General features: G+C 41.4%; 2 protein-coding genes and 3 long non-coding RNA genes across 5 annotated transcripts; all 5 read left to right on the plus strand.

Moving 5' to 3' along the window:
• Positions 1–2092: 2092 nt before the first annotated feature.
• LOC306960014 (C-type mannose receptor 2-like) lies at positions 2093–5574 on the plus strand (the record flags this gene model as incomplete). The annotated part of the gene is made up of 8 exons (XM_079552273.1): positions 2093–2119; positions 2246–2358; positions 2421–2554; positions 3794–4017; positions 4098–4204; positions 4343–4461; positions 4646–4781; positions 5469–5574. 8 exons carry the CDS (start codon positions 2093–2095, stop codon positions 5572–5574), a joined length of 966 nt encoding a protein of 321 aa, XP_079408399.1.
• A 184-nt stretch (positions 5575–5758) lies between these two features.
• LOC306959882 lies at positions 5759–6485 on the plus strand. Its single transcript, XR_013792654.1, has 3 exons — positions 5759–5843; positions 6233–6334; positions 6408–6485. It is a non-coding gene; the product is annotated as an uncharacterized lncRNA (long non-coding RNA).
• A 1130-nt stretch (positions 6486–7615) lies between these two features.
• Positions 7616–8454, plus strand: LOC306959210. The gene is made up of 3 exons (XR_013792606.1): positions 7616–7696; positions 8145–8264; positions 8343–8454. It is a non-coding gene; the product is annotated as an uncharacterized lncRNA (long non-coding RNA).
• Positions 8455–10957: 2503 nt separating this feature from the next.
• LOC306959780 lies at positions 10958–11567 on the plus strand. Its single transcript, XR_013792644.1, has 4 exons — positions 10958–10998; positions 11104–11237; positions 11304–11347; positions 11421–11567. It is a non-coding gene; the product is annotated as an uncharacterized lncRNA (long non-coding RNA).
• A 214-nt stretch (positions 11568–11781) lies between these two features.
• Positions 11782–18076, plus strand: LOC306959854 (macrophage mannose receptor 1). Its single transcript, XM_079552084.1, has 21 exons — positions 11782–11824; positions 11900–12013; positions 12089–12204; positions 12279–12433; positions 12503–12708; positions 12992–13169; positions 13583–13807; positions 13901–14070; positions 14143–14213; positions 14286–14386; positions 14499–14615; positions 14726–14863; positions 14929–15083; positions 15152–15251; positions 15329–15564; positions 16772–16955; positions 17022–17270; positions 17342–17524; positions 17609–17668; positions 17740–17891; positions 17963–18076. The coding sequence occupies exons 1-21, from the start codon at positions 11813–11815 to the stop codon at positions 18005–18007; spliced, it is 2967 nt and encodes a 988-aa protein (XP_079408210.1). The 5' UTR covers positions 11782–11812; the 3' UTR covers positions 18008–18076.
• The last annotated feature ends 479 nt before the right edge of the window (positions 18077–18555 follow it).

An 18555-nucleotide genomic window follows, 5' to 3' on the forward strand; every position in this document is an offset into this window, starting at 1 on the left:
ACAATTTGCCAGAATTCAATGCCTTACTAGTTTTACAGCAGATTGTTTTGAAGGTTAGGGGAATACAAAAAGTTAAAAGCTAACAAAAAAGCTTTAAAATATTTTATTGGTGCTTGACGTGCGTGTCTGTGATCGCTCCAGATTTAAACTTGGCTAACCTTATTTAAATTAGAATATACCTTTTACATTAAGATGGAACTTTTTCATGCTAGAAAGGCTTAAGTTGTAATGTTTGTATGTATGTAGTGCTAAAATATAGGTTTGATCACAGGTCTGCATGTTAAACTGATACTTCTTTAGTTTTAATTTTTTCCTATAGGTTGAATGATCTGAAAGATACTCTGTAAAGAAAACACACGACTGATTTAAATACATTAGACCTGTATCGTGTATGAGATCAGCTCTTCTTAAGTAACCACAGACCTGTGTGGTGATGGGTCACGGTGTCATAAGGGTTTTACAGGTGCTGGACTCTGGACAGGTGCTGAAAAGTGGTGACCAGATCAGCTGATGCTCAGCGCATCCTTTATACGAGAACTCATCTGTAGGATCTCAAGTTGTACCTCTTCCTCTACAGCGGTGTCTGTTGTTTTTTTGGACGTCCACACTTGTGCCAGGCTGTGAGGTGACTCGTGGACAATGTATTGAGCTGCTGCTGCTTTCGATGAAAATATGAACAAGAAAGCGATTCCCCTGCTGCTGCACAGCCTTGCTGCCCTCTTGGTCTGTGGTAGGTCCTTTTTTTTTTTCTTCAATTATTTTAAATCTGTCTCTGGATGTTATTTTCACAGCATCTGTGAAGAGCAAATATACGGAGACTAAAGCTCCAATGTGGCATTTATTGATCGTTTTGTGAATTATAAGAACATTATGTCAGTTATTTTTGGTCACACTTTTTGTTTGTGTCAAATAAAATGTTTGTTTTGTAAATATTTTATAGATGATCTTGATCTCGCAAATACAGATGGAACTCGGAAAATTATTCATGTAAAAGTGCGTTCATTTCTGATATTCAATTTAAACTGTGAAACTGGTGTATAATAGACTCATTACAAAGCAAAGTGAGATATGTGTGGCCTTTATTTTAATAATTATGGCTCAGCTTGTAAAAACCCCAAATTAAAAATCTCCTGAAATTAGAATATATTGAAAATGGACTGTGAGCCATAATCATCAAAATTATAACAAACAAAGGCTTGACATGTGTCACTGAGTCTATATCTTGTATTAGTTTCACATTTTAAGTTGAATTACAGAAATAAATGAACTTTTAAACAATATTCTAATGTTCCGAGTTTCACCTGTACCATCTTTAGGTCCTTAAATATCTGGGTGAATCCAGGGGAAAGAAAAAAGAAATAAGATAACAGTCTCAACTTGCTAAGAGAGAGAGAGAAAAGAACCACACATTATCAAACAAAAAGGAAACAACCATCTTACAAATAAAAGGCTCAGAACAATCAACCACTCATCTTCTTCCTCTTCATCCCTCGCTCTTTTCCCTTTCGTCCCCTTTTCTTTTCCTTCTTTTCTTCCCCTTCTATTTTCTCTTATCTTTCCTACATATTATTCAAAAACAGGTTTTGAATGAATTGGTTTGTGGCTCTGTCCTATTTTGCAGCTCTAGAGTTTCCAATAAAGTCTGGTCCAAACATGTGACTCTGTGCTTGTTAAAACTGTTGAAGTAAAACATTACTGAGAGGTTTATTTACGCACTGGGATTTTATGATTGGAAAAAAAATCAGCCAAAGGTCTCAAATATGGAGAATGGAGTCAAATGTTTTTATTATTATCATTATTAGTGGTATTATTAAACTTCTACCTTCATTGTACCATCATTTCCTAATCTGATCAAATTCGGCTATTCATAGAATGTTTTTCTTTTATCTTTTCAGCTCAACAATAATAGCACAAACTAATGAATAAGTATTAACCAGCATATAAAGTTTAATCTGTGTTTCATGTGTTCACAGCCCGTGGCGTGTGTCGGACGGGCTGGAGGGAGTACGAAAGTAAATGTTACTTTTTTTCCACTGATACAAAAACATGGGATGAAGCTAATCTATTCTGTCAGAGGCAGCAGACCAACCTCATGAGCATTCAGGACATCCATGAGAGGGTGAGACATTCCACAAATACAACAATGTTCTGCTTGTGTGTGCTTGTGGGGGCCCGGGGGAGAGGGACAAAGAACAAACGCTGAAATATATATGAAACATCTTAATATCTTTGTTTTGTTTTGTAGCTCTGGCTAAGGACGCAACTGGGGTCTGAGATCTTCTGGATCGGCCTAACAGATCAAATCACTGAGGGCGTGTGGGAGTGGAGCGATGGCACTACCTTTATTGAACACTTATCGTAAGTCACTCGACCTTCTGCTTCAGTCCCTTCTGAGTCTGACCAAAGTGTTCTTGTGTCAGGCAATGGAGGCAGGGTCAACCTGACAACTGGCAGGATAATGAAGATTGTGGCCAAGTTGTGGGATCCAGTAACGGCTACTGGAACGATGAAAACTGTGCGGTCAAAAGAAAATACATCTGCAAATATATTGAAGGTAAAACAAGCATGGAATTAGATACAGGTAGTGGGCCTGTCCTGCACTTTCTGAAATATCAGGGATGATAATGTTGGGTTTATGTCTGGAATCCATGTTAGATCTTTAAAACGTAGCACTTTAGATTACAGCCCATGCGTAGGTACAGGGAACAAGAAAGTAAATGCACATGTAATACAGGTAATGACACATTAAAGGAACAGGCCACCGTTTTTCCATACTGAGATATGCTCTTACCTGAGCTTAGACGAGTTGATGTGTACCTGTCTGGTCTTTCTGCATGCCCTCAGTCCAAAGACTAAAGATGTTGTTAGCCTTTTGTCTCTCCTCCTCTCCTCTATGGACCCAAGCAGGGGTGAAGTTAGAAGCGACCAAGCTCTTCCACGTTTTCCCTATTTAAATACAGTTACATGAGTAGTTTCACGATCCAAATTAAACATGTTGATTTTCTAGCTTGGTCACTTTTAACTGCACCCCCGTTTGGCCCCATAGAGGAGAGGGGGAGAGGCTAAATGCTTACTTGTCTTTGAATTTGTTGGGTGACTGAGCACACGCACAAAGACCAGACAGGTACACATCAACTCGTCTAAGCTCAGGTAAGAACATATCTCAGTTTGCAGAAACGGTGGCCTGTTCCTTTAAAGGGATTATACGGAGTTTAAAAATGTTAAAACTAAGTATTTTCCTCCCCCTGCATGTTCCATCCATGTCCTAATGTGTAGAATGAGCTCAGACCTGTTCACCACAACTGCCTCTAAAATCCTGCACTGTCACTCAGAAAGGTGCTAATTAGAGTCTGAAGTGCCGTCATGCACAAGCTTAATATAGAAGCTGCAGTTACACATACGACCTGAGGTGGCAGTAGTGAGAATAAAATGACTAACTTGCATCTAGCCCCTTTAAAGTACAAGTTTTAATGAAGGAGAACACAGTGTAACAACTGTATACAATGTGTTATAAGGGTGTACATACAAAGTGTAAAAACTCCCCCCATTAAGAAAGTTTGTTGACGATAATGTTTTGCTTTGTCAGACCCACACCTCTGACGAGAGTTTCAACAACACTTTGGGATGTTGTGATTGAATACAGTAAAGTTTCTGTAACAAATCTAATGAGCGCATTTGGCACGACCACCATGAGTTCCGGTGCTGTTATGTTGTTTTATTCTTATAAAGAGACGCGGAAAGAGACAGAATTACTTCCCAAACCAATGCAATGCAATCATCTTCTTGTCTTCAGAAAACCCGGTTCCACGGTGCGACGTGGCCAGTGGCTGGGCACCATACGGCTCCAACTGCTACAAGCTCAAAGCTGACACAAGAAAGAGCTGGACAGAAGCGAGGCACGACTGTGTGCAGGAGGGGGGAGACCTCGTGTCCATCACATCACAGGAGGAAGAGCAGTATGTGGTGGGGAGGCTGGACCCCTCCTACACTGACCTCTGGATCGGACTGTCCACACTGGTGAGATCATGGGTGCTGTGAGTTTTAATGTTTGGATTGATTTCTTCCCCAGTATTTCATTACGGTATGTCCACATTCAGAAATGCAACAAGATCTCATGTCAAGTTGAAGACGGTAACACACAGTTCGTCTGGGCCGACGCTCAAACATCCACGTTTACAAACTGGGGTGAGAACGAACCAGCCCCGTAAGTAAAACATGTCTCACACTACTTTGTCTTGATTCTATAGTTATTACTTACCTGAGTACATGTTTTGAATATGCTCCACCCACTTGTGCGCTGTCTGACACACGGGGGAGTTAAAACGGGTGCTTTCTGGTGCAGGGACCCACAGGTAGGCTCATGCGCTGCCATCATCAAAGACCCGTCTGAAGAATTTGGGAAATGGAGATCTCATGTGTGTCGGTATGAACGGCCTTACATGTGCAAACGACCCTTGAACAGTAAGCCATTTTAATTATGAATTGCTACTATTGATTATTACTGTCTGATTATGTGTAATTCTGATGTACTTCTACTTGATTTACGTTTCATTGTAGTTTGTTTTAAGAATAATTATAATTTTAAACTCTCTAAAGGCTTCAGGGGTGTGAAAAGTTCCTGAACCTTCTGAATGTGTGTCTGCAGCTCTCTGTCCTGCTGGTTGGCTGAGCTTCAATGGCAGTTGTTACTGGTTAGTCAGTAACACAAACCTTCTGACGACGTGGCATGAAGCGTTCACCAAGTGCTCCGACATGCAGGCCCACTTACTTATTATAAACAGGTAAATCACAGCAGGATCTTAGCATTACAATTGTGATTGCAGGAAATGTATGTCATTAAATTGTGGTTTGAGTAGGCAGTGGGGTTGTGCTAAGTAACTTACCTTAATAAATCCTTTTCGTAGTCCCTGTGGGGGTAATACAAGTGTTAATGGGATGATTGGGGGGTCTTTCATCTCCCCCTGGTGTCTCTGGCCAGAAAACCACAGTTGCAACTTGACTGCTTACGGGTCGGAGGCCCCAATACACACTAATGGAATCACAAAGAAGAAGCTAACAGGCTAACCGTGGGCTAGCGCCACTTAAACAGTATTTACAGCCAAGTTTGAGTGAAAAAAATGATCTCCATTGTGTAATTGGATGAACAATATCCCTCTGTCCCTTTGTCTTTTCTGTCAGCGTAGTATTTACTCTCACGGACAATTAGTGAGTAAAAAAACACAACATGCTACGACACCTGCAGTGGCGCTTATGGCCTCTAGGGGCATGAGTTACTTAGTACTGCTTTGAAAGAGAGCTCACAAGTTTGCTTTTGTTCTCATTGATTTCTGTAGAGGTGAGTTTTGTTACTCACCAGTCATTCATTCATTCATTCATTCATTCATTCATTCATCCATTCATTCATTCATAGTGTAGAACTGTCACAGACTGTGTACAGAAAGCATAGAATTTCCATTTTTATTTTTCAGTCAAGAAGAGCAGTTTTTCATCAATGGAAGACTCCCAGACTTTCACCATGTGGACATTCCCGACATTTGGATTGGTTTAGTAGGTATGAAGTGCAATGCAATTTAATCTATTTTATTTTCCTGATTGTTATGTTAGTTAGAAATGCATACAGGAATGCATGTGTTTGAACGACTGCTCCCTTTCGTGTATTGTTTTAACAACACTGAATATCAACGTCAAATGTAATACTGTCTAATGTGTTCATCCCCAAACAGACATGTATCAAGATGGAGAATTCAAATGGGTGGATAAAAGTGGTTTTGCCTTTTCAAACTTCGCTCCTGGTTTCCCGAGGAACACGGAAGGCTTTTGGGACTGTGGACAGATCTTTACAGGTTTGAAACAATACACTCTGGTGATTGAGTGTCTTTTAACCGGGCACTTTTTCTCCAGGTCGGCTTTACCCAAATCGAAAAGCTTCTTGAATAAAGTGTTAGACAAAAACGAGACGAAAAGGCGATGAATGTGACGAAAATGTGACCAAAAAACTATGAAAAAGGGGCAAAAATATGATGAAAACCCAACAAAAAAGCATTGTAAAAAAGTGTCTAAAAACTGACGGCAACACGAGGAAAAAGCTCCATTTAGATGAGTTTTATAGGTCTTAGCTTTCAGATGTTACACTGGCCTATAGGCTGCAGTGATCTTATGGATTAGGATAAAGCTGAACTGGAGAAAATGCACTCGGTTAGGTGGAGGTTAACCTAAACTCATTTGATCCTAGGGAATTATGAGGGCAAATGGGAGACGACCAACTGCTTCAAGAGCCTGGGTTACATTTGTGAGCTGCCTGGGGGTCAGAACATCAAACCAACAGCTCCACCCGGTACAGCTCACAGTCGCTGTCTGATGGCATCGCTGTGTTTGGGGCTAATTGTTTTGTGTGTTGGATTATTCAGACTCACACTGTGATGCCGGGTATCTGCTGTACGGGGACTCCTGCTATCAGTTTGAGACAGACGAAGTGATGCAGTGGCAGGACGCTGAGACTCATTGCACCAAAGAGCAGGCCCATCTGGTCAGCATCCACTCCGAGGCAGAGCACGGTTTCGTAACAGGTGTGACTCATGCATAGTGCAGCTTCTTAACAGGTCTCAGGGTGTCACGTGACCCAACAAAATACTCACCTAACATTATTGTTGTGCAGCGCATATGCCAGCAGAAGCCTGGATTGGCCTCAATGACATGAATATTGAAAACCAGTTTGTGTACACTGATGGATCCACTGTGGTATGTCACGAGGAGCGATCAATACGTTTTAGATGGGATAACACATTTTTAACAATGCATATTATAGACCCTTTAATTGTTTGTACAACATTCTGGGCTTAGCTGGAGGCGGGAAGCTAGATTACTAGGCTATCTATTTCCATTGTAGCTGTTGTCATAGTAACGATAAACAAATGTCTAACTGTTGTTGAAAATATCAGATAAACCGTATTTTATTGTCTCAAAACTCATTCTTCTTGTTCTTGCATCTTAACCCACAACAGGACCACATTTCCAGTTGTAGTTTTACACTTATTATCGCTAGGTTTAGTTTAATGTGATTTCTCTTGATCACTTCCTGCCTCCAGTTGATGTCACTGATGATGTAAGCAGCGAAAGGGTCTATACATTTATTTTTATTTACATTTCTGAAGTCTTTTGTCATCTGGTTCAGAATTTCACTCCTTGGGGCCCAAACCAACCAGACAACTGGCAGAATAATGAGGATTGTGTGCACCTCAGAGGAATGAGTCATCAAGAGCCAGGAACATTCAATGATGATTTCTGCACAGCTACAAAAAACTTCATCTGCAAAAAAGGTTAACTTTTCTGGCCCTATTATTTGATTACATCTATATTGGGTTTGTTTTGGTTGACATGACATTTTATTAACACCAGCTAAGGGACAAGGCCCACCTCCACAGCCTCCAACCTCAGGACCAGGTTAGTTTGATCTGAAGTCATGCATAATATCTTTTTACATTGTCGGGTGAATGTCTATGAGCCGGTGTGATGCAGTGTGTCGTTTCAGGGTGGAATGAAAAGTGCGGCTCATGGATGTCTGACCCCTTTAATGACTTCTGCTACCTGTTCAACTTCCTGTCAATGAGGACATGGGCGGAGGCTCGGGCCGACTGTGTGAACCAGGGGGGAGACCTCGTCAGCATCACTGATCCCTTCGAACAGGGCTTTATACATGGTGCGTTCTCTAAAGTCTGGCCATGTGTGTGATTACGAAGGCTGTTCTTTCATATTGTTCGTGTCGGGCCTCGAGGCACTGAGTGGGCGTCCCAAGATGATTCCAAGACACAGAAAAGAATGAGAGAGTGAATGAGTGACTGGTAGAAAAGCACTATCTAACTTGAGTCCGTTTACCATTTCCTTTTTGTATTATCAATGTTTTTATACAGTAGTTGTTTTAGACTGTGTTGGCAAAAAACATTTAAATGTCAATAAGATGGAAGACCGAAGTGATTGTTTTGTGGGTTTTTGGATATTGCTTTACCAAATATATGATCATGAAAATGTGGCGATGTGCGAGTCTGGGTGTATTGACCTTTTTCAAATGGATATATTAATTAGAGGCTTGGAAACTGTGAGAGAGAAATATTTTGCATAATTATAAATGAGATTTCACTTCATTGCAGGTGTTGCCCAGCAAAGTCCGACGGGGATCTCCCTGTGGATGGGAGGCCATGACTCCATCACAGAAGGGGGTTGGGAGTGGACTGATGGTTCGCCATTCAGATACATTCACTGGAATGCAGGTTCATAAAAGTGAAAACGAAAACAACAATACAGTAGTTTATAAAAAATTAACAAAGTATATGTTTGGTCTAACCCAGGCAACCCAGATGACCACTTTGGGGAGGACTGCCTGTCTATTCTTATAAACGGCGGATACTGGAACGATGACAACTGTGAAAACAAGAGAGGATACATCTGTGAGAAGAGAGGTGATCTGTCTTTCCTAATGATCGTGACGCTAAAGTACTGTTTCACTGATGCTGTTCTCACATGTAGGAAGAACCCCGGTGCCGCCGCCTCCTCACGATGGTACGGCACCATTTCTTTGAAGTTTTTTATGCATGGTGGTTTTATGTAAATTAGACACAAAAAGCGCTAATATAAATGCATTGAATTGGACATTACACTGTTGCGGTCTGTTGCATTCATTTCATGCTCTGTCGGTTTTGGCTTTAGGCTTCATGACAGCTCTGGTCTGCCAGGGTTCCAATGCTGTTCTCCACTGCCCACATGAGAGTGTTATTAACATTCAGTCTGCTTTCTATGGACGGAGGAGCGATGATATTTGTCCCCACATTGGTTCTGCTGAAGGTGGTGAACCATATTACAAATGATCTTACAGCATGAACTCTCCAAGTGCTTGACTGCATCACGTGCATCTGCTGCAGGTTCTTGCACCGTGGACGGCGTTCTACCAATGTACAGGAAGAATTGTGACAACCACCAGTTCTGCTTTGCGTATGCTCACGTGGATGACGATCCTTGCCCCACAATTTCCAAATACCTGGAGATCACATACAGCTGTGAACAGAAAGGTCAGTATAAGCGATGAATTTCAGCAAAGCCACTAAAATGCATAGAAGCTGATGTTTTTGGCTGTGTTTGTTTAGTGTGTCTGCATGGCCTTGGTGTTGAACATGGAAATATCACGGATACTCAGCTTTCAGCATCATCCTCTCTGGGTTTTAACACCCCTGATAAAGCTCGATTGAATGGAAACTCTTGTTGGATGCCGTCAGGATCAGGTATGTCGCACTTAAACCCGAATTTTGACATAATTACTTATTTAACCATTTCATTTTCCAAACCACAGCATCTTCTAGTTGGATTCAAGTAAATCTGGGACAGTCAAAGAAAGTGACTGGGATTGTACTTCAGGGTTGCCCCCAAAATGATCACTGGGTAACCACATTTAAAATTCAGCACAGTGTGGATGGAGTGACCTGGAAAGACTACACTGCAGATGGAGAGGTATGGCTTTATTCAGACTAGTGGACTTCTATGTAGTTTCAATGGAAAACATGCCCTTTTGTAGACCATGGCAACACATTACTGTTATATGTTTGTTTTGTTTATAGTTTTTCCCAGGCTCTACTGACAGAAATACAGTTGAGACCCAGCTTCTGGGCACTCCAGCGTCAGCTCAGTACATCCGCATCATGCCTCTAGATTACAACGGGCAGGCAGGCCTTCGCTTTGACATCTTAGGATGCACACCTAACTGTAAGAACAATGTGTTTCCTATTAACTATATTCAATCTTAAATGTGGACACACGTTTCCATGCCAAGAGAAGTCTTCCTGGATGGAGAGTGAAACGTTGGCATTTTAACTTATATAAAAATATCATTAAAGGGATATTTCAGGATTTTTTACTTAGGGCCTCATTTCCTAGTTATCCAGAGTGTTGCTGATTTCTGGAGATATATATATTTTTTATTCACACAGTCCTTATATTTGAAGAGTTTAGTGGTGCTAGTGCTAGGCTAGTGCATGTCTATGGTAACTAGTAGCCTGCATTTAAAACCTCTTCAAAATCATGGTGTCGTCCTCCAAACGTTGCCATATCTGATTCGTAGAAAGCTCCTTTGTGAATTCCACGTGTTGTAACAAACTACTGTAGATCCGGCAACCTAGCAGATCACTCGTAGCTTACAACCAGGAAGCTGATGCTGCTCAAACATAAGTTATTTTAAATGTAAAATGGCCTATACGGAGTTTAAAAATGTTAAAATTAAGTATTTTCCTCCCCCTATATGTTCCAACAATGTCCTAATGTGTAGAATGAGCCCAGACCTGTTCACCACAACTGCCTCAAAAATCCTGCACTGTCACTAAAGATGGTGTTACTCCGGGTCCGAATTGCCGTCATGCACAAGCTTAATATAGAAAGTGCAGTTACACATATGACCTGAGGTGGCAGTAGTGAGTATAAAATGGCTAACTTGCATCTAGCCCTTTTAACACATACATTTATATGGGTAGTTTGGTGTTGTAAGTGATTTGCCTCAGTGGCTCTGTGCTTGGGCCAGACTGTTTTTAATGTGGGCTACTAGTTACCATAGACATGCACTAGCCTAGCACTAGCTGAGCACCACTAAACTCTGCATGAAAAAAAATCAAATCAAATCTCAGAAATCAACAACAGTCTGGATAACCTATGTCAAAATCCTGAAATATCCCTTTAAACACCTGGATGACTTACAATTTACATGGTTTAAGATCTAAACTGAAGACATTGTTTTGGGGGGAGGTTCAAACATGTGCTGTCTCAACAGATGCGCTTAATTGTGCCAACAAGCCCATCTTCAGTTTTGCAAATGATAAAATGACGTGAGTGAAATCTGTTTCACTAGATTGTTGGATATCACAAATACCTTACCAATGTGTGATTTATTTTTCTTCCAGTGTTCATTGTCCTGCTGCCTGCGCAAAGGCGCCCTACAGTGTCTTTGGGACTTCAGTCTATCGTGGTGTACGTTAATGTCTCTGTACAACACCCTCTGTATGATGGACACAAGTACAGAGGAACATGAACAATGCTGGAAATACTGTTAATGGTCATGAATTTTTCTCTCAGGACTCAAACATTTGCGCAGCAGCGATCCACGCTGGAGTGATAGTTGATGACATCGGAGGGGAATGCACTCTGTTGAAAGGAGAAGGACAAAGTTTTTACCCAGGTTCCACCAGGAATGGCATTACCTCTAGAGAGTAAGTTTAGTGTTTCCATTTAGGTTTTGAATCATATTTAATTCAAACCCAATGACATCCTTACAGATATAATGGCGATTACGGAGTCTCTTATTCATTTGCTGACGGCGGTAAGTTGGGTTGGTTAATGTAGTTAAAATCCACATATGCAGATTTATTTTTGCATGTGCAAAATCGTTACAGACGTGAGGTGTCCCGGACTTGATTGGTACGAATTTGGAGATTTTTGCTACAAACCATCTATGGACAAAAAGACCTGGCATGATGCCCAGAAGGCCTGCAGGACTGCTGGAGCTGAACTAATATCTATTCTGTCGATAACGGAGCAGATGTGGCTGGAAAGTTACCTTTATCTGGGTAAGACTCAATTGTTGACAGAGACTCTTGACAAAACGTACTCTACATTTTCCTGCTTTTGTGTTTCCTCTGCAGAGACCAGTGATGTGTGGACTGGGCTGAACGACTTGGAGTTCTCTGGTCTCTTCACCTGGTCTGATCGACATCTGGTCAGCTTTACCTACTGGGCTCCAGGAGAACCCAATAATCATGATGGATTCAGTGAGGACTGTGTTGAAATGTTGCACACTGTGAGTGACGTCTGTCTCTGCAATTTAAACCCAGCAAAAGAAACTCTAACACATATTTCTATTTGTATTACACAGACTGGGCGCTGGAACGATGTTTCTTGCACAGAACTTAATACTTATATTTGCAAAATACCTAAAGCACATTACCCTGTGCCCTCAGTCCAACCCACTGAGTATGGATGTCCTCAGGTATAGCGCTGCCTGTGTTTTTTATTGAAATGCAACCTTTTCAAACTGTTATGCTCATTATGTCGACAATTTCAGGGTTGGAATGCATATGCATACGCTTGCTACTGGATGGAGGAAACGGCTAGAAGCTGGGAAGATGCCAAAACATTTTGTAAAGATCAGGACAGCTTCTTAGTACATGTTGGAGACATGTGAGTTAACACAGAAAATGTGAACATTGAAAAGGATTAAAACAGGATACATGACGACAGATGCTTTGGTGCAGTTATGAGCAGTCCCACTTCACCGTGATGCTCACTGGTAAGACTGGATTCTGGTGGATTGGCCTTCGGGCTCGAGGAGGAGCTACAGGAGGTGTAGATTACATCTGGGACAATGGAGCACCTCTAACCTTTACCCACTGGGACAGAGACCAACCAGGTGCATACATGGAAAAGAGGCTGATTGTAGAGTTCAACATAAACTAAGTACTTTGATTCTGCATCCTAGATAATGGAGATGGCACGTGCGTGGCTATGACCTCAGGTCAGATTGGTGGTTTTTGGGATGATAAGCAGTGTTTAGAAAAATTTGCTTTCATTTGTGAGAAACCCCGCCCGGATATCACTCCTCCCACCAAGGCCCCAACACCACCTCCCGCTCAGGGCTGTGCCACAGGCTGGACTGCTAAGCCGCACTTCAGGAACTGCTACAAGGTGCTTCTACTCAGTACATTTCAATCACTGTTCACTTACTTCAAATAGCAGATTTACATAATACCACAAAACAGCTTCATGGCTGAATTTGTTCAGAACTGTGGTTATAGCTTTAATTATGTTTAAGTTTTGTAAAAAACCTTCACCCCATTATTGAGCATAAATACATGAAGTTGAATTCCTTTACAAACAAATATTTAAAGGTTACTGCCCTCTAGTATTACATTCAGCAGCGAATGGTCAAAATGTGACTCTAAAATGTTACTTATGTCAAATGTCGAAGCTTTTCCATAATGTGGACTGGTCCCAAAAGAAGAGCTGGCAGGCAGCATATGAAGACTGTGTTTCCAGAGGAGCAGATCTGGTCAGCATCCACAACCAGGAAGAGGAGGAGTTCTTAGCCCTGTACAGCAAAGGCACCAGCAAATGGATTGGTCTCAAGAGCAACCCCACAGAAGGAGGTATTTACTTTTATTTTAGCAATTTAATTGCTTTAATTTATTTCCTTGTTGCAGATACTCTATTTACAATAAGAATTAAACTTTTCACATAAAGTGCCACTTACTGTGATAATACCTCTTACAGATAATATTTGTTATTTTGAGTATAGGCCTAAATCAAGATCAGAACAGGGTGGGTCAAAAAAAGGGTTTGAAATAGACCTAAATTAAACGGGGTGTAAACAAAAAAAACAAAAAACTCTTCACTTATAAGCATGACGAAAGCATCAATGAAATAATCCCTTATTGAGATGAATAAAGTCTAAAATCATGACCCTGAGTACCACCTGAAGAAGCACCAGTATGACCGTAATGCACATACCAGAATTAGAAACCACTCTGATAAAGAACATTGATTCTCCATCATAACCCAGGCTACTCTTGGAGTGACGGCACACCACTGTCTCACACAAACTGGGCTCACGGAGAGCCTAATAACCATGAGGGTCGGGAGGACTGTGTGGAAATGGTGAGCAGCACAAATGGGACCGCCTCCTGGTGGAACGACCTCAACTGTGATGCCCATCAGGACTGGATCTGCAGGATTACTAAAGGACAGACCCCCATCTTACCCCCAGTACCCCCTCCTCCGGTACCAGGTATACAGTGGCAAAACTATGCCTCTCCTGTAAAGAGAGCAAAAGCATCTCATGTCACTTTTTTTGTGATACTAAAACGTTTTTGTTGCGTAGCTCCTGACTGTGGCAGTAACCCTGGATGGAGGAAGAACAACAACATTTGTTACTACTATAATGACACTGATGTAGTGGATTTCCACACAGCAATGGTTCGCTGCTATACTGAGCGTGCAACACTGGTTTCTATTCATAACAAAGACGAACAAGCCTATGTCAACAGCATGGTAATAAAGAACATCATTAGAGGCTATTTTAATCACTGGACGATGAAGAAAATTCATTGATCATTGTTACAGGTGGGAACTGGAGATGTTGCCGCAGCCTGGATAGGAATGAGAATGTTTGGCATTGCAAATGGACAATACATGTATGCCATGATTTTTGTGTTTTTGTAGTTTAATTCCCTGTATGGACTTAACAAATGCTTTTCTTTCAAAAGGTGGGTGGATTTTTCCCCAGTGTCTTATACCCACTGGTCTCCCGGTGAACCAAACAATGCAAATGGGGAAGAACAGTGTGTTCAGATGAATCGGAATCAGGGTAAACTGTCCAGATTCTATGTAACACTGTATTTTATAAAACAAATTCAAATGGTCTTAGCTACATAAAATAAATGAAGAACAATTACAATACTGAAGTGTCTTTTGAACAGGTGGCTGGAATGATGCAAACTGTGGTCGGATGGGAGGGTACGTCTGCAAGAAGCTCCCCGGAGATCACCACACCCCTCCCCCGCCGACACAGCCCTGGGAAGGCAACTGTCCTGCAGGTGCTTATTTATGTACTATGGTTACATAGAGTAGCTGCATATTATCATTTGTTTATGAATGTTATAATAACAATAATGCACCATGCTAATTCCTTTACTCTGTTTTCCAGATTGGCTACGCTTCAACAACAAATGCTTCATGTTTAAAGGAAAGAAAAACGACATTAAAGCAAACTGGTCTTATGCACGAAGCTGGTGCAAGGAGCAGGGAGGAGAGCTGGCAGTGATCGACAACCAATATGAGAACGGTGTGTAAATGACAGCTGTCTGGGTTGATTCAGATGCAGTGGACAATTTGAACTCTGTCTTCTAGATTTTGTGGCGAGTTATCTCAGGGACTTGCAGCGTCCCACATGGATTGGCCTGTCAGACCTCCTGGTTGAAAATCAGTACGCCTGGAGCGATGGGGTCAGCCCTGTGCTGTACACGAACTGGAATGAGAACGAGCCGAACAATGCAGGGGGAGCGGTGAGAATTAATATCGACAAAAAGTGAATTTCAAAATTTGCTTTAAACTCTTTCTTTGTATTCTACAGGAGCACTGTGTGGCAGTGACCCATCACCACCTAGTTAGTGGGAAGTGGAATGATGACGCCTGCCACAAGGAGCAGAGTTTTGCCTGTTCCAGAAAGAAATGTGTGTCAACTATCTCAACCTAGAATGCGTTACCTACAGCAATCCTCACTCAAGTTCACCTTTCGCTTTTTTTTCAGCAAGCAGCATCGCCCCTCCACCACCCACAGCCAGTCCGTGTCCATCCGGATACATATCTTGGTACCTTAACTGCTACAAGTTGGTGGAAGAGGCAGCCACCTGGGATGCAGCTCAGAAAGCATGTGATCAGGAAGGAGGCAACCTGGCGAGCATCGACATGAGCTACGACCAGGCGTTTGTGGCTGGGGTCGTCCTGCAGGGAAAAGCTGACGCCTGGATTGGACTCAAGCGCAAAGTAATACTCAACATTATGAGCATTCACAGGAAACACAACAATGACAAACTTACTTATAGCAACTATCAGTAGGTGATATCATTGGCAGCTGGTAAAAAGCTGCAGATATGAGAGGGGAAAAAACCCGTCTTAAATAATACAATAATAAAAATAAGAAAAATCATTACTAAAACTGAACTAATTGCGCATTTCTTAAAGCAGAACTAAGTAACTCATGCCCCTAGAGGCCATAAGTGCCACTGCAGCAAGTTGCGTTTTTTTTACTCATTAATTGTCCGTGAGAGTAAATACTACACTGACAGAAAAGACAAAGGGACAGAGGGATATTGTACATCCAAATACACAATGGAGATCATTTTTTTTCACTCAAACTTTACTGTAAATACTGTTTAAGTGGTGCTAGCCCACAGTTAGCTTTGCCTGTTAACTTCTTCTTCGTGATTCCATTAGTGTGAATTGGTGCCACCGGGTCGGAGCAGGGAAAGCTGCAAGTGTGTTTTTTTAGCCAGAGACCCCAGGGGGAGATGAAAGACCCCCCAATCATCCCATTAACACTTGCATTACCCCCAGGAAATACCATTTTTCACTGTTTTTTAACCATTTTCTGGCGTAATATAAACGTATTTATCACACACAAATAAGTCAAGTCTGAATCGGGTCCATGTGGATGTTTATTCACCGCAGATTGTTCAGTAGAAGTGAAAAAAAAACAGCAGTACGACATGAAGCATCAAGTTTGCATTCTCCCTTTTTATGTATTTATGGGCCGTTGAACCACTTTGCTCCTCTCCATGTCTTTGTATCTTTATTTAGTAGAAAACTATATTCATAATTCTGCATTTGTTAAAGTAGTTTTTGAATAATTAAAGAATTTTTCTCCAAATTGTTTTCCTCCTTAACCGTTTTCAAAAATGACCACATATGGGAGATTCCAGAGACGCCGTCTGTATCTATGTCACTTCCTGTCGGTGTCCAATAAGGAAGTGAAACTATAAACCGAAATCACAAAAATGGCCAAACTAAAGAAAGTACAATCTTTAGCCAAATATAGCTCTTAAATACAATCATGTTAACTATGTTTTAACAAAAATTGTCTCTAAAGTGTCATATGTACTTTAAGCTTTTTTCACATAAATTCCACATTAAAGGGAACAAAACATTTCGTGAACAATAGTGTCAAACGTTAACGTAATGGTTTGATTGGCAGGATGACAGCTCGTACACGTGGACAGATGGTTGGCCAGTTTTCTTCACCCAGTGGGGGCCGGGGGAGCCGACTAACAACGCGGGCGAGGGCTGTGTGAGTATGCACGCGTCGCCGTTCTTTCATGGAACCTGGAATGACACCAAGTGTGACGACGCCAAGCCGTACATCTGCAAGATCTCGAAAGGTAAAACTTAAAAATGTCCATCATTGGTGGCTGTATTGTTATGCTTTGGATGTTATTGCCCACCAGAAAGCCCCCCTCCCACTCATGCTCCTGGAAGTGGAAAGTGCCTGCCGGGCTTTGCACCATACGGACACCACTGTTACTTTGTTTACAATGGTCCGACGGGCTTTTCCTGGCCAGACGCGAGACACTACTGCCAGGCGATAAAGACCGAATTGGCTTCTGTCCACAGTCGAGCGGAGGTAGAGTTCATAAGAAAACTCAACTACACCAAAGAGCACCACGTCTGGATTGGCCTCACACGGGATCAAAACTGTAAGCCCCCACCGCCAAGCACATTCTCTCAAATGAAACAAACATGATCATTTATTTTCTGTGTAACGCAGTTGGCTGGGGATGGACCGATAAGACATCTATGGGATTTGTTAACTGGGCTCAGGGTGAACCCAATGCAGCCTTCCATCCCGGGGAGGTAGCCGAAGAGAACTGTGTGGAGATGTATCATGACGGACATTGGAATGACAACAACTGCCTACTGAAGAGAGGATTCGCATGTCGCCATCGCCAGTGTACGATTTTCTTTTTTATGCTGTATATAATTGTACTATAACCCATTTCTTTTTTTTTTACTTATTTGTGTTTTTCACTTGCAGATCACAGCACAGATGACGGAGGAAATCCTATTTTCCCCACAGATGGCCCAGGTGTCAGTAGTAAGTGTTTAAAACAAACATTCCTTTCATTTTTATTTGGCACATGTAAACCAGTGTTTGTTTTTCTGGAGACGCTGGGCTGATTGCTGGTGCCATCATTGGGGCCATTTTATTTGTCTGCCTGATTGGTGGACTGTTGTACTATGCCATTAGTGTCCGTGGATATAAATTTAACACCTTCAGCCTGCCAACAACTATGAGAAATACTCCAAAGGTTGATGTGGTAAGTTAACTACAGGGATAAAACAGAACAGGAACATATTCTTATAACTTAACATGTACTTTCTGTTACAGCCTACTTTTGCCAATCCCAACTTCGCGGACGAGTCAGATACTTAGTTTACTGTTTGTCAAATTATGTCTTAAATGAATACAATGAATGAGGTCTTCAAATCTTTTATACTTTTTCAGTTCAGTTTTTGAATATCTGTAATACAGGTGAATGTACATCAGATGCATTGCAGACATAAAATGTGATTCTTATGAAGAATAAAAACTCAATCTTTTATTTTTCTCTTTGTTTATTCAGCCTTATTCACTTCTACACAAATGTTTACATGTGTCAGAAATGGAAACACAAATCAGATATTTACATTCAGATCATTATCAGAACAATACGTAGTTTATAAACAGTCATTTATTGTTCACTAAAGCTTTGATTATTAAGACTCCAAATATTGGAAAACACAAAAAAATACCAAACAAGATGACAGGACAGTCAGTTAGCCTTGATTTTCCTTTAACACTCGTAAACTCAGACCTTTTCTACATCTACACAAACACCCCAATTTCCTAGACACCAGTACACGTCATTATCCTACAAAACAGAAATCCAGGTGATCTCTCTTTAGCCAAAAACCTAAGCACATACTGGAAAACAACTATTA

This window comes from Gobius niger, assembly GCF_951799975.1.
Source record: "Gobius niger genome assembly, chromosome: 2".
NCBI classification, from domain to species: Eukaryota; Metazoa; Chordata; class Actinopteri; order Gobiiformes; family Gobiidae; genus Gobius; species Gobius niger.

Coding starts and splice junctions, on each gene's coding strand:
- LOC306959854 (XM_079552084.1), top strand. Junction 16,956..17,021: donor CATCTGCAAGATCTCGAAAG/GTAAAACTTAAA, acceptor ATTGCCCACCAG/AAAGCCCCCCTCCCACTCAT. Junction 17,525..17,608: donor CGCATGTCGCCATCGCCAGT/GTACGATTTTCT, acceptor TTTCACTTGCAG/ATCACAGCACAGATGACGGA.